The sequence below is a fragment of the Solanum verrucosum genome, unplaced genomic scaffold (genome assembly GCF_900185275.1).
Source record: "Solanum verrucosum unplaced genomic scaffold, falcon-dt-bn FXZP01000253.1, whole genome shotgun sequence".
Taxonomy (NCBI): domain Eukaryota; kingdom Viridiplantae; phylum Streptophyta; class Magnoliopsida; order Solanales; family Solanaceae; genus Solanum; species Solanum verrucosum.
In genome coordinates this window covers 1,848,184-1,863,910 of record NW_026019984.1, presented here as the reverse complement: position 1 = coordinate 1,863,910, position 15,727 = coordinate 1,848,184, and the positions used below count along the sequence as shown (strand labels likewise).

At 35.0% G+C, this 15,727-nt stretch overlaps 4 protein-coding genes across 4 annotated transcripts; 3 read left to right on the top strand and 1 right to left on the bottom strand.

Annotated features, from left to right (window-relative positions):
* Window positions 1-140: 140 nt before the first annotated feature.
* Window positions 141-752, top strand: LOC125818299 (germin-like protein 9-3). Its single transcript, XM_049497843.1, has one exon. The coding sequence runs from the start codon at window positions 141-143 to the stop codon at window positions 750-752; it is 612 nt and encodes a 203-aa protein (XP_049353800.1).
* Window positions 753-1,458: 706 nt separating this feature from the next.
* On the bottom strand, window positions 1,459-2,070 carry LOC125818298 (germin-like protein 9-3). The gene has a single exon (XM_049497842.1). It carries the CDS (start codon window positions 2,068-2,070, stop codon window positions 1,459-1,461), a length of 612 nt encoding a protein of 203 aa, XP_049353799.1.
* An 84-nt stretch (window positions 2,071-2,154) lies between these two features.
* On the top strand, window positions 2,155-3,293 carry LOC125818296 (germin-like protein 9-3). Its single transcript, XM_049497840.1, has one exon. The coding sequence runs from the start codon at window positions 2,664-2,666 to the stop codon at window positions 3,282-3,284; it is 621 nt and encodes a 206-aa protein (XP_049353797.1). The 5' UTR covers window positions 2,155-2,663; the 3' UTR covers window positions 3,285-3,293.
* Window positions 3,294-5,432: 2,139 nt separating this feature from the next.
* On the top strand, window positions 5,433-14,199 carry LOC125818291 (actin-related protein 2/3 complex subunit 2A). Its single transcript, XM_049497836.1, has 10 exons — window positions 5,433-5,625; window positions 7,284-7,350; window positions 7,538-7,745; window positions 9,383-9,552; window positions 10,057-10,134; window positions 10,996-11,128; window positions 11,208-11,299; window positions 12,069-12,125; window positions 13,715-13,786; window positions 13,868-14,199. Exons 1-10 carry the CDS (start codon window positions 5,564-5,566, stop codon window positions 13,913-13,915), a joined length of 987 nt encoding a protein of 328 aa, XP_049353793.1. The 5' UTR covers window positions 5,433-5,563; the 3' UTR covers window positions 13,916-14,199.
* Window positions 14,200-15,727: the final 1,528 nt, after the last annotated feature.

Here is a 15,727-nt window from a genome sequence, read left to right as displayed (position 1 = left end):
GTTCATTTGAATCCTGCCTCTGCCACTGGTTCCGTCTTTGTTCTTCTATAAATTTGTGGTTAAAAAAACTGATCAGCATTATCTGACAACTTATCTATATCCATTTACCTATATCATTAGCCTCCTAGGAAGAGCGAAAAATGGCCTCATTTCTCTTGAAAAGTGTCCTTGTTGTTGTAGCCGTCTTTTCCATTTCTTCGTTGGCTCAAGCTAGTGATCCGGATATCTTGTCTGACTTCATTGTTCCTGTAGGAAGCGCCATAGATGGGAACTTATTTACCTTCAATGGAACACGTGCTATTTTTGGCAGTGTCATTCAAAAGTTCTCAGTGACAAAAGTTGGCAAGGCAGAGTTTCCAGTTTTGGATGGTCAGAGTGTTTCGTTGGCTGTGCTTCAGTTCCCTAGAAGAAGTGTAAACCTGCCCCACACACACCCTCATGCGGCTGAACTGCTATTCGTCGTTGAAGGTAGTCTAGAGGTTGGATTTGTGGACACCACTAACAAGCTATACACTCAGACTCTCCAAGTTGGTGACTTGTTTGTGTTCCCTAAAGGGCTAGTGCATTATCAGTACAATTCTAATAGGAATGAATTAGCTACAGCCGTGTCTGGTTTTGGCAGCGCGAATGCTGGAACTGTTTCACTTCCTACAACACTGTTTGCTACTGGGATCGATGATCAAATTCTCGCTAAGTCCTTCAAGTCTGATATTGCCACTATTCAGAAGATCAAGGCTGGTCTTTCACCTTAGTCAATTTTTCTGTATTTTCAACACTAAAATTTTGTTTCTTGAGGTGTCTATATTAGCACCGCGATCTGCATCATAAAATGCAGTACTACTACTTCTGCTTAGTTCTTGACAGACTGTATTTTTTGTTTAAGAATTTTTACACAATAAATTGTTCTATACCTGACATTGATTAGTCTTTAACAACTCTCAGAAATGCAAGCAGTCATGAATAAAAATGTCGATTAATCTTTTAGCCACGGCGCTGCATTCTGTGACGTACAGCTTCATTTCCTGTAGTTTATTTTGCAAACATATCAAACACCAAATGACTAGAAAACCAAATAGTAGTTACTATTTGGAATCAATAAGAAGCTTCATATCTGCAGTCTAAGATGAAAGGCTAGCCTTCATCTTCTGAATGGTAGCAAACAGTGGCGGAATCAGAATTTTTACTAAGGGGGTTCAATATATAAAGACGCAAACATGTTATAAAGCCAACAGGATTCGACATCTACTTTATATACATAAAATGGAGCCAGCCTATTGTATGAGTAATGCAACGTTAGAAACATATTATTGAATGTCCATAACTGTTATTGATCATGAGTAGCAAATGTTGTCTTACATTAGAGGAAACTGTGGACTAATAAAATATGCAGATTGCAGTACTATCCTGTAAGTACATGTCAAGACACACAAGTTTAGTAGTGAAAATATAGAAAATTGCCTAAGATGAAAGACCAGCCTTGATCTTCTGAATAGTGGCAATATCAGACTTGAAGGACTTAGCGAGAATTTGATCATCGATCCCTGTAGCAAACAATGTTGTAGGAAGTGAAACAGTTCCAGCACTCGCGCTGCCAAAACCAGACACAGCTGTAGCTGATTTATTCCAATCAGAATTGTACTGATAATGGACTAGTCCTTTAGGGAACACAAACAAGTCACCAACTTGGAGAGTCTGAGTGTAAAGCTTGTTAGTGGTGTCCACAAATCCAACCTCAAGACTACCTTGAACGACGAATAACAGTTCAGCTGCACGAGGGTGTGTGTGGGGCGGGTTAACACCTCCTCCGGGGAACTGAAGCACTGCCAACGAAACACTCTGGCCATCCAAACCTGGAAACTCTGCCTTGCTCACTTTTGTCACTGTGAACTTTTCAATGATGCTGCCAAAAATATCACGTGTACCAGTGAAGGTAAAGAAGTTCCCATCTATGGTGCTTCCTGCAGGAACATTGAAGTCAGACAAGATATCTGGATCACTAGCTTGAACCATCGAAGAAATGAAAAAAACGGCTAGAACAACAAGGAAACTTTTCAAGAGGAATGAGGCCATTTTTCGTTGTTACAGGTAAAATGAATATAAATAAGTTATCAAATGATGATTATTAGTTCTGTTAGACCACAAATTTATAAAAAGACCAAAACCAGAACCAAATTTTGCTAAAGGATAAGCCAGTTGGTAATAGATGTTAACTAAGCTTGACACATTATACTAATTTGTTTTTTATAGCAGAAACTACCTGGAAATCACATTATAAGATTTGATAATTCGAAAATTGTCTCAATATTCCTTAGGTTTCATCAGTTATATGCTTCAAGATAATACTTTTATAGACTCTTTGATCTTGTAATATAAGCAAAGTGCATAAAGTCGAAAACATTACAATTTTTAAAGGGAAAAAGTTAACTGTTTTCTCTTGTCCATATTGAAAGCCAGAACTGGAAAGGGGTGCGTAATTTGTGTTGTTTCTTCAGTTGACACAATAAACTTCTGGAGCAGTTTCCTATATTCACAATTCCTTTTTGTTTTTGCAATTCATCGGAGACTTCAATCTCGATTCTTGTTTGATATGTCCCTTGTATAGCTATAAAATCTTTAGTCCTTCAAGAAATCATTCAAACAAATAAACGAAAACAGGAGAAAAAATGGAATCAAAAACTTCAAGTTGCATAGTTCTGTTAGCTCTAGCAACATCATTAGTCATTTTCCAAATGGCATCAGCTGGTGACCCTGACATCCTAACAGACTTTGTGCTTCCACTGGGCGTGCCATCAGTTGACGCTTCCTACTTCACCTTCTCAGGCCTAAGGGGACTCGTAGGAGCTCCACCACCCGAAAAATTCAAGGTGACAAAGGCAGCAATGACCGAGTTTCCAGCCCTGAATGGACAAAGTGTTTCCTATGCAATCCTACAGTACCCTGCAGGCTCTGTCAACCCTGTCCACACTCATCCACGTTCAGCCGAGCTACTTTTCCTCATGTCAGGTACATTGGAAGTAGGATTCATCGATACCACGAACAAGATTTTCACTCAAACATTGCAAACAGGAGACGTTTTCGTGTTCCCTAAAGGACTAGTACACTACCAATACAATGCTGATGCTGAAAATTGTGCTTGGGGTATATCTGCCTTTGGAAGTGCAAATGCAGGCACTGTTTCTGTTCCCAACTCTGTGTTCAATACAAGCATTCCTGATAACATTTTGGCTAAGTCTTTTAAGACTGATATCATTACTATTCAGAAAATCAAGGCAGGTCTAGCCTGAAGACTACGTTGCTCGGACTATTCAAAAATGTCGTCAGGATGCTTTCAGATCCTCTAAAAGTAGTGTATTTTTGGATGATCCAACACATGTGTGACAACATTTTTAGATAGTCCGACCAACATAGCTTAAGGGTAGTTTTTTTTTTATTTCATATTCTTGTTTTTCAATTTTCATGTAAAGTAATTAATCTTCAGAGAATCTTGAATAAGAAGATTTATACTTTATTTATGGCATGGCATCAAAATGCAAAGTATAATGATAATTGACCTTATATATTTTGAGAAAACTTGAAAAAGTTCTCTTTTTTTTTTTTCCATTTCTATTCGGTGATAGAGCTAGAAATTTCAAAATATAAAGTAGTAAAGCAACAAAAAGAAATCATGGAGATTCAACATATATCGAGAGGAAATAATTTGACCTTATATATACAGTATATAATGAAAGGGATTTGCATGAACCCCTTCGCCCCTCTCTCAACCTCCGGTATTAGTAGTTATAAAAAAATTCCCACACGTGTGATGGGTCGAAGACATAATAATTTTATTGTATTGTTCCATTATATAACAAAGAAAAATTTCTTTTTATGCATGACCGATTTAGTGCAATCGCATCATTATTTTTTCCCTCATCTTGCCCTTAGTTTCTTAAATTAATAATTTTATTTTATCATATAAATAAAATATATTGGTAAATTTAGTTGGTAAATATTTTTGATAAAAAATAATGAATTTGGTGAATATAAATGGTTACATAGAAATTGATTTAAAGTAATAATAAATTGGGATAATTGTACAGAATGACAAACGTATAATCTAAAATAAATGGAGTAGCTACTGTTTGATTTAATTGCGCCCCGTAGCAAACGTTTGTCAGTCGCCTCTCTCCCTCCAAATTCTCGCTCGCCACCCTCCCTTTCTCGCTCGCTCCCTTTGTGCTCGCCTCTCTCGCTTTATACAACAGAATTGTATAAATTGTGTTTCTGTTTGTATAAAGCGAGAGAAAATTGTATATGCACATGCAAATACATATATATTCGTCCTATACACTTATAATTATACAATAAAAATATTCCCTTGCCCAGTTCTCTTTTGCCTTTCTCTCTTTCTCGTTTTATACAAACACAAATTATACAATATAATGTATAATTTATGTTTGTATAAATCGAAAGAAAATTGTATATACACATGCAAATACATATATATTCGTCTTATACACTTATAATTATACAATACAAATATTCTCTTACCCAGTTCTCTTTTGCCTTTCTCTCTTTCTCGTTTTATACAAACACAAATTATACAAATATAATGTATAATTTATGTTTGTATAAAGCGAAAGAGAGAGCGATTTTTTATATACAAATATTTTTGTCAACAATTTATACAAACGAGAGGCTAACAACAATTTATACAAATGGCCTGCCAACGAAATTATACAAATCTGAAAAGGAGCCAGCGAATTATACAATTGCTTCTTTTTGTATATATGTATAGCGAAATAGACATAACTTTCAATTGCATATGTATAGCGAATTATACATATATATGTTTGCTATGGAGCGCAATTATGCAAACTTTGTTATATCATACAAATATGATTTTTTTGTTTGCTATATGTGAAAGTTGCTCTAATAAATTCTATGTTAGTGAGAATAATCATTATATATGAGACATAAATGGTTTAAAAAAATAAAGATATGAATTATAAATTTTATTTACCTATCAAATAAATAGTTAGTAGATATATATTTGGGGTTGGTATTACAAAAATATAAACTTTTGGGTCAATTTTTGTATTTGAAAAATTCCAAATCATGATTTGTGGAGAATTTGGAATTTCATCTCATGATTTCATATCGCATGTCCAAACATCTACTTAATAAAAAGTCAAGAGAAGTGGCGAAAATACTACTAAACTTTACCTGAATTTAGGTTGTATTTCAATCATGTTGCAAAATCAGGAAAATATTTAAGTTAAATTAGTCAAATTAAAGAGTATTTTTAAAGTTGTTAATAATTTGAAAATAAAATTAATAATTGAGGGTATTTCAATTTATGAAAGATATGTGTAACAACAATATTGAATAGTGATTGATTTATTCAATAATTCTTACATCACTTTTCCCACTTGAACAAATTGATGACAAAAGAGAAATCAAACTTTTAATAACAAAACTTCATCAAATTGCCCATTCAAGATTCTTTGATTTCTGTTTTCTTTCTAATTTCTCTGAGTTTTCAAAGAACCCAAACTGTGAATTTGTTGTGTGAAAGAGATCGATGATATTACTGCAATCTCCCTCTAGATATCTCCTTCAGATCTTGTACAATCGCGTCCAGAAGTAAGCTTCAATCCATTTCACTTTTTTCAATTTTCCCTCTTTTTAACACTTTTTCCGGTCAATTTGTGGTTTAGGGTAGTCTGGATTTGCATTATTGCTGTTTTTTTTTTGGAGTTGATTGATGTTTGCATAGTTTTAGCTCATTTCTGTGTGTGATTATCTGCTGGAATTAGCATAAGCATAAAGTTGCAATCTTTTAGTATTTAAAAAGAAAATTAGGGTAGGAGAAGGGGGAAGGGATTACAAAGTGGGGAATCGAAAGCTTGTGAAAGTTTTGGTAGCCAGCTAATGAACTGAGCTAATAAGATTAAACCTCTGTGGATTGCATTATTGTTTATTTTTATTTTTTATGGGAGCTGATTGAATTGCAGCTAGAATGATTGATGTTTGCATAGTTCTAGCTTATAACTGTGTGTGGTTATGAAGATGAAAGTACTTATATGCATCTGCTGGATTAGCATTTGTTGTTGCACTTTCTTAAGCATAAAGTTGCAATCTTTTTTTTTCCCCGATAACCATGGTGTCCAGACCAGCTTTCGTACACCTTGACTAAATCCACGGGATATGTGCCACCTCCCTTGCACACCTTGACTAATTCCATGGGATATCCGCCACTTCCTACCAACAACAATTAATAGGTAACTTTGACCACAAAGGCTAGGACAAATGAGAAGAAATCGCCAAGTATTTTTGTCTCTGTTGGGATTTGAACATGATTCTCAACCCACTTCATTGATCACTAGGCTACACTCTTTGTGCTATTACATGGATTTTGTATGTGGGTGAATATTTCATAAGGACCCAAGTAACTGTTTGGAATGAGTATGTCCGATATTTAGCAAACTCTAGTTGATTGAGTTACAGCTAGTATAGTTGATGTTTCTGTGTAGTTCTAACTCATTTCTGTGCTTGAGTACGAAGATGAAGCACTTATATGTGTCGCTAGGTATTAGCATTTGTTGTTGCTCTTATTTAAGCGTAAAGATGTAATCTTTCAGTCATTAACACCCGTGTTACATGGGTATATGGGTGAATTCAGTATGAGTATGTCCAATAGTTGGCAAGCTCTAGATGATCACTATACAGTGAAGCACGGAATTACTATGTGAATAAAGTACCATAATGTTGTAATGTGCATTTTCAAAAAATGCACAAGTGTTTCAACTTTTTCTACCTTTTGCATAACAGTTTGGAGAGTTGCATTTCCTTCCTCGCATCCCAGGGAGCTGGAGTAGAGGATGAACATGAACTGCTACACTTATCAGTTACCGAAGTAGAATCAGCTAATCAATCCAAAAGTGCTGCCAACAAAGTCACAAATGTTCAAAATTTGATTAATTGTTCAAGCATTAGCTACCGTGATATTAAAATTGATCATTTTAATTTGTTTACTTCCGTTTAGTGATTTGTCATGGGAACCCCTCCCTGTTAACAATATAGCATAAATTTCCGGTTCCTTTAATCGTCCAATTGCTCTGAGCTTATTCTTTCACTAATTGGTGTATGCTAAAAGTTTTAAAATATGACGTACCTAGTTTACTGATCCTTGAATCTTCCAAAAAAATTGGCAGCCATGTATTGCATATAGAACCGATGCCATTCCGTTATTTGTTTGAATAATCTGTAGTAGATTCTGACAGCACATCCTTATTTTGCAGTCTTGAGAAAGGAGTTGAACTGGACTGCCAATGGGTTGAATTTGATGATATCCGTTACCATATTCAGGTGAGTTATTATCATACAACAGTCCACTTTGATCAGTTTTCTTTCTTTTTTTCCCTTCAAAAGAAAAATGGAAGAACCACTAAACACATCATTATTTTAAAAATGTTAATTGAGATGGTCATATCTTATTTTGACATGCTGTCATCTATGATACATCTGGCTGGCTAATCTGTAACATATTCTGCAGGGTTCAGTGAAAAATCCAAATGTCCTGCTTCTTTCTGTATCATTGCCCATACCACCTCCAGAAACTGTCCTCTTTGGTGGACTTCCACTTGGAGCGCTAGAAGCCATAAAAGCAGCATATGGTGTAGTTGCACAAATTCTTGATCCTCCAAGAGATGGGTTTAATCTCACACTTAAACTAAACTTGTCAAAACTTCCCCCAGATGAAGGTTCTGCAAGTTTCCTCTTTAAGGTCATTATGAGCTTGCTATAATTGTGCTGGATGGTATAGGATATTAGTCCAAACTGCATTACTAGAAAATTTTGGGGGGTTCTTATCTTCTAAGGTTCATCAAGAGTCCACTTCATGTTGCATGTCTATTTTACCAAATTCCTTTCAATCTAAGTTGAGAACACTCATTGATAAGCACACATTCAGCACACACACATGAAAAAAGGGTTTTCATTCTTCTCTGTTTCTCTTCAGTCGAAAATTTCAGTGTTTCCTTTCTCATGGAGTTTTTTTGGCTTGTGTGTGTGTTTTCATTATTCCTAGAACTAAAAGGGAAATTGACAATTTTTCCCTCAGTCTTCTAGCTATTGAAAGTACAATTTATTGTCTGAGTAGTGGCAAAATATTTCAAAGAAAAAAGATATAACTGTATATTATACTAGTATGCAGCATTCACTGTCGGCTCGAAGTTGGGCCTCCAAGCTTCTGAATTTCTGTTCTTGAATATCATAGTTCAGTAAATAATCTCTAAACAAAAGGATACAAGTCCAATGAAAGATCTGTACAGGAAACAATTAAACAAGCTAGAGTTTTTCTCTACAGAAGTCACCTATTCATCTGTAAAAGTTGGCAACCATGTGTTGCCCAAAAGGAAAGAGCAAAGTCATCTCAATGTTGAGTATATGGATTAAATTAAAGAGCCAATTGGTTCTCATTATCGAGAAAGAAAGTTCAACTGTGGCTAGCAATGGTGAATCAAACTTTTCCATTTTTCTACGAATCTCAGTCTTGTTGTCTTGTACTCTAGAATTTTTTTAACTTGATCTTCAATTGGTGGCTTTAGAACATTTGTTCCCCAAAAACAAATTTTGTACTCAAAGGAGAGACGTAAGCACAAAACAATCAGAGGTACTCAACGAACTCAAAAAAAGTATACAAGCAGGGGAATAGCTCCCTTTGAAATAAAGACTAAAAGGCCCTTGCAAAATTTAACTCTGTGTGCCATGGTTCACTTGGATCTGTGTTATATGTTTTGTATGCACTTAGGTTAAAGCTCTTTGTTATATACTTCCTCCATGTGTTTCCTTTCAGTCCATTGTGTCCATTTTCTGTAATTGAGAATTATATAGCTTTACTATTTACAACTTTTTGAATATTGCACCAGTCTCATTGGACCTACTCTTATTCTTATAAAGTATTTAAAATTACCTAAGAATAACCATATCTGTACTGCCGGTGGTATTATGAGGTATCCACCAAATCCAGGAGGAAAATATCCTCCTGGATGTTGCTAGTGCGTAAAATAAAAAACCATATTTCTACTTTCAGCACACCCCTCCTCACAATCCAATGTAATTTCAGCTTTCACTGTTGATCTTTTAGCTGGTCGGATTCGAGCTCCAAAGTGCAAACTTGGGATGGTAGTACAAGTCAATATGTAGCATTACACTTTTTTTTATGAGTTGGTATACTTATTATTTCAGTTCTCTTTAAATTTGTGAACAGTTCTATGTAGAGTACTAATTTTCAGAAAATCTTTGATACTTCTGAACTGGGTGATTGTCTATTTTTGCTGAAAGTTTCAGTTACAATCCTGGAATATACATTGCTTATGATATTTCCTTCTGATTGTAGAGCAAAAACATGCACTCCTGACAAAGATTGCATCGGTGAGGGAGGTAGTAATGGGAGCCCCACTGAGGGCAGTTTTGAAACAACTTGTTACAAGGACAGTTCCTTCTGATCTAGGCAAGCCCGTTGCCCTGGTTCATCGTCCCAACGAGTCTTTTTTCCTTGTACCTCAGGTGAGTAATTTTATCTACTTTATAACATGCACACAGTGGTGAAAATTATAGCTTACCTCTATAGGCTTAAGTTCAATAAACATGAATCCATTTCAAAATGCTGTGGTGAAAAGTCAGTTTTTCACTATGAATCCATTTCCAAATTCTGCAGTGAAAACTTTCTTTTACCTTGTTGAGCTTGGGTACCATAGCTAAATCAACCAATTCTTTTGACAATAACCCCATGTGGATATCTTTCAGCCTACTTTGCCTCATTGACTCCAGAGTAATCCTGCCATATCCAAGTTCTGCTAGTACTTGTCTCCTCATTTGTTAAGTGTTTTTTAAACTTGTATCTGTATTTAGTTCCAACATCCTCCCCCCCCTCCCAAATTTGTTTCTTAATAGGCATGAATTTTCTTTTGGAATGCATAAATGATGCACATTGTAGTTATTTTAGTATCTATCTGTGAGGAGCCTATAAAGTATTCAGATTAAATGATGCAATGCACTGGCTTTTTGCAGGCAGACAAGGTGACTGTCATATTTCCTATGAGATTTAATGATTCCATAGATACTGTTCTAGCAACATCTTTCTTACAGGTAAACTTATACACGTTTTAATGTGTTCTTGTCCTTATCTTTATATCATCCCAATCCAAGAAATGAAAAGGTGTGAGAACTAATAGCTTCCAATAAAAGTAGTATTATTAGAAAATTTCTGTTCATTTTGTTTTATGCTAACGGATTACTGTGGTAAACATTCTGATATTTGAACATCCAAATTAAGCCTTCATCATGTTAAAACATAGAACTTGGGCCTAATTCAATTCCAAAAGTAACTCTTGAGGAGAGGATTGCCTAAGACCATATAAAGAGACGACAATCATTTCCTCAACCAATGCGACACTTAACAGTCCCCGACATGCCGAAAGCTGGACAACTGAAGCGTGGATAACATAACACGGGGTCCAACATTGAGAAACATAAGAACATGGATTGATGAGTTTGACTCTGATACCATGTTAAGAGATGGAACTTGGACCTAACTAAACCCTAAAAAATCTAGCTCATGGGGAGGATTGCCTAAGATCTCATCAGAAGACTACAACCAATTTCCTCGACTAGTGTGGGACTTAAACACATCCTATTAGTTTGAAGATTGTTTTGAAATTGGATACAATATGATTCGTTTCTTTGTAATCAATTTGCTTGTCACTTTCTTATCATCTTCAAGACTGAAGTTTTTATGCCATTTGTGATACCAAAGAAACCGTATGTCTTCCGGGAAGACTTGAAGGTGCAATGAGTCGTATATAGGCCATTGTCTTTGAGAAAAAAATCCAGCTCTTTCATTCAATTTTCTTGCAAGATTTTTGGTGCTTCTCTTTTCCATTGGGATATTACTCTACATGTGCCTGAATGAGTAGGGTGGTTCACTCTTTGAAATTTGATTTTTGTCAGGAATTTGTTGAGGCAAGGCGAACTGCTGGACTTAACAATGCCCCTCCTTGTTTATGGTCTCCATCTCCTCCTCAAGAACTGACGGAAGCTTTTACAGAATCATTATCTGCTAATGCCGGATTTGTTAGTTTTGGTATAACAGATATTTTAACTTTGTTATTCCATTGATATTTTGTGATTCCCATGACCAACTTATTTTCTGGCAAACACAGTAATTTTTTCTCGCCACGTGGAAGGCAGAAAGCTGGACAGAACTGTCTGGAACCTATCAACCTTTCATGCTTATGTAAATTATCATGTTAAGGTGAGAATTCTAGACCAAAAGTTTCTTGTCTATTGACTTAATTATGTCACATTAATGTACTTCCATACTTGATGCAACACAATTCACAACGTCTTATGTTCAGAAGGTCTCTAGTGAATCTTGAATATATGCTTTGAAAGATTTCCGTAAATGATGATGACCTTCAACCTTATAGAAGGCCTTGCTGACTAAATATAGAAAGCTTCATTCACAATTATGTTCCTGTATTTTACTAACTACTTTCTTCTATATTTCTGTGACTACAAAATTTTAGACAAGGATTCTTCATTCTATTAGAATTTTTTAAAGCTCTTCATTCTTTGAATCCACGAAATTAAAATGTCCCACACAGTGGATGTTTGGCATTATATATATATATTACCTTTTATACATTTTAGGAGAATATGAAGACTAAATGCCACACATATATATCCCAATAGCTAAAGCTGTTTGTAATGATTTCTAATTCAGGCCTTTGTAACCTAACCTGTATAGTGTTCCTGGATATTTAGTACTGGAATCTGTAGATCCTTGAAGCAGTTTATCTATGGAGGCCTTGAGCCTGTTAAAGTCTTGCAACTGCAAGGTTCCTTGTGTATTCACTAACTTGGATTATTTCAAAGAAACGATCTTTCTCAAGTGAAGTGATCAATTTATAGCATGTTTATAACCATTGCGGCATGCCTCAAAAGTTTTTAATATGATAATATTATTTCTGTCAAACTTTATATCCGAAATTTAATCACTCCGATGTTTTTTCTGTAAACAGTGTTCTGAATGTTTCATGCATACTCGAATGAGGCGTCAGGTGGAGTCATTGATACAGGTAATTATCAATCTTACATGATAAATATAGGAACAATAGAATAGCATGTTTATGCCATTCTGTAATACAAATGCGTGCTTGGCAATGACCACCTACAAAGAATGCTAATTGGAAAGTTTGCTAAATTTTATATCCGTGGTTGCGTTTTTTTTACTTTTTGCTGAAAGAATCATGGCAACTGTTTACCTTTAGCAATAAGTTCACGCTTGTTCCGATGAGGCTGAATGTAGAGGTTTCCTAATGGTTTTTTGTGCAATCCTATCAAAATGTCTGAGTTTGTTTCTCTTGGGGAATTAGGTGATTTCCATTTTGTGTTTTTCCATGAAACTTGTTCATCAAAGTCATTCTACGAAAAAGCTAAATGGTTAAGGTCCAATCTTGTTCTTGTATGGCTGGCACATTCATATTAGTATCCACATCTCTGCAACACTCATCTTGTATAAGGCTGGGCACCGGAACGGGTTGTACCAGTACCATTCCGGTCCGTTCCGGTCCGGTAGTATTCGGGACGGGATGGGATACATTGAACCGGTACACGGAACGGAACGGTACCATGATTTGGTACCGGTACCGGTTCATCCCGGTTCATTCCGGTTCCGTTCCGGTCCGGTCCGGTACTGGTCCGGTCCCGGTAAATCATTTTTAATTAAAATAAAAAATAATATTTTTGTCATTATTTACTTTTATTAGCATTTCTTTTTTGTTTATTTAATTTTTTTTAAATTACAAACTTAAGTTATTTAACTTACAAGTTATAAGTATAACTTAATAACTTATAAACTCAAAAGATTCAAATCTTTAAAACTTATAACATAACTACATAAGCTCAAAAACTAAAAAAAAAACTTTATTAAACTTAACTTACAATTTATATATGTAAAAATTAAAAAAAAAAATCTTTAAAATAAACTTAAGTAAAATTATTATAAATTTTAAAACTTAAATACTATAAACTAATATAACTTAGAAAAATAAAAAAAACATTCGAATTTTCGTAATTCAAATTTACTCAAAAAAATAATTATTTTTTGAAATAGCTATATGTGCCATCCCGTTTATCCCGTTCTGTTCCGTTCCGGTCCGTCCCGGTTCTATCCCGGTATATAGTGGGACGGGACGGAACTGAGCCTCCATCCCGGTAATTCCGGTCCGGTTCATCCCGGTACCGGTCAACAACCCGGTCAAACCGTCCCGTTCCGGTCCGGTACCGGTTCGTTCTGGTCCGGTGCCCAGTCTTATTCTTGTAGATACGGTGGACTCTAGCAGCCCACATTCACTCTCATATAACATTACTGGTTTTATACTATATAATACATGTTGCTTAAATGGCGTCTATGTGACCTTCCGAAACACGATGCTTGATGACCCTAGTGCCTTTTAAGGACTGAAGTCCCACATGTATCTCAGCTTTAATTCAATTTTCTGTTTTGATATCACATTCTGCCTACTCAGCTGCATTGTTTTGTCTTACTGCAGTTCCTTGTAACTAAAATGCCTCGAGACTCATTTCTTGAATTATTTTTCTTGTTTACTTGCTGATCCTAGAACTTGTAAGTTTGCGGGTTCACACATTTATAACTCTTCTGCAGGCACTTGACCGTGCCAAACCAGATCCCGAGAAGGCCAAGAAAAATTCACCTAACCGATCATTTAAACGAATGGTAAGTCATTTGATTTGCTTGATCTCTACACCAAATCGTTTCTTACCATCTAATCTGTTTTCTTTCTTGACATTTTTATAGAGCCTCAAGGATGGCAATAACAGTTTGGGTTCGCGAAGTTGGAAGTAGAAAATTGGGGAATTGAAGGTTACTTGGCCTGAAATTATAGTAAACACCGCCTCTTCTCTAATAAACTCCATTTTACTTATTGTGTTCATGTTTATAGTTGTCGTTGTAAATCTTATTGAATTGTCTTCGGCGTTAGATTTAAACTTAGCCATCTTGCTGAAGCTTCAAGTTTTGGTTAGCAGATTGCATTTGTTTAGGTTCATGCAAATTAGTGTAAGATTTGCTTTGTAACAACTTGCAATATTCCCATTTTATAAAGTTGCATTTTTGCTTATGCTCTAAAATTTGTCTCCGTGTGACCGGTTCAAGCTGTGGAAGTAGCCACTAATGCTTGCATTAGGGTAGACTGTCTTCATCACATTTCTTGAGGTGCGGTCCTTCCCTGGACTCTACGTGAATGCAGGATGTTTTGTGCAGCAAACTGCTCTTTTTAGACCATTGAGAAATTGGACCATGTTATCAAGCATCTCAACTATGAAATTTGGCTTGATTTTTGGGGTTAACTGATATTTTTATTAGTGGACAACAAATATGAAATAATCGAGATACATGCAAGTCGACAATAAGTATCAAATAATTGATCAAAATGTGTAATAACAATTAGCAAATATATGAAATAGCAACATCAATACTTTACTGAATCAATATTTACGAAGAGACTAAGTTCACATGTTATGCATTAATTAATTTGATGTAAATACCAGGTGCGATTATTTATTTTTTCCGACAAAGGAAACTGTGGGACCCACAATTAATCAAGGTTCCCTTCCCTCTATTCTCATCTTCCGTGACTCTCCGGTCACTGTACCTGAAACCCTCTAACAGACGGCGCTGCTTCGTACGGACGGAATTAGGGACCTAAGGAGTTCATCGAAAAATTATATTTTGTATATAAAGTTAATATTTCTATGTATAAAAATAGTAACACATATCGATCAGTGGTTATTACCTATTTTAATGATGAAAGACTCACTTTATATAACAAACGATTTAGTGTGATCGCATGGTTATCTTATTATCTTTTTCATTATGCAATTACTTGTCGTTTAATAATTTTATTTTGTAAACGTTATACATTCATAAAATAATACAACATAATACAATAAGACAAAATAAAACGATACATTATGAAACAATGAAGAACAACCATCTATTATTTGTATTCTTGATTTCTCGGGCGTTCATTCTTCATATTTTTTAATTTCCTTTATAAACCTTCTAACTATGGATCAATATTCAACTAAAGTCTCTATTTTCTTTTCGAATTCTAAGGATGAACAGGTCAATCCTAACATCATTTATAAGGAACCAAATGACGAAACCTTCTTTGTCAGATTAAAGATGTCTTTGACATTCATAAATTTTAAAACTCTAGATCTGTCAATTAGAGATAATCCATTGATATTAACCAAAAGACTAAAGAAATAAGTCTTGAAGAAGACATTAAATTCTAAGACAAAAAGACTAAAGAAAACAACAAAATTTTCCAAACTTAATTGTCATATCAACAAAGAAGTGTTGTTTTCATAATTTAATGCTGCACCTAATTAATTAACTAATCTTGGCAATATTGACTAATTCTTTCATGTAAATTATCAAATAATTAAGCAGACCACACAATGCCCAAAAACTTCCAATAAGTTTGTGGAAAATAATCTAATAGACAAAACACAAACACACACATACACACAATGTTTTATTACTGTCTTCAGAGCTCTATCTATAATTTTACGAGAACTCAATAGCTTTTATTTAATCATTATTCTTACCTTCATGGCTAACTTTTCTATGTTCATAAGTCTACATCGACCT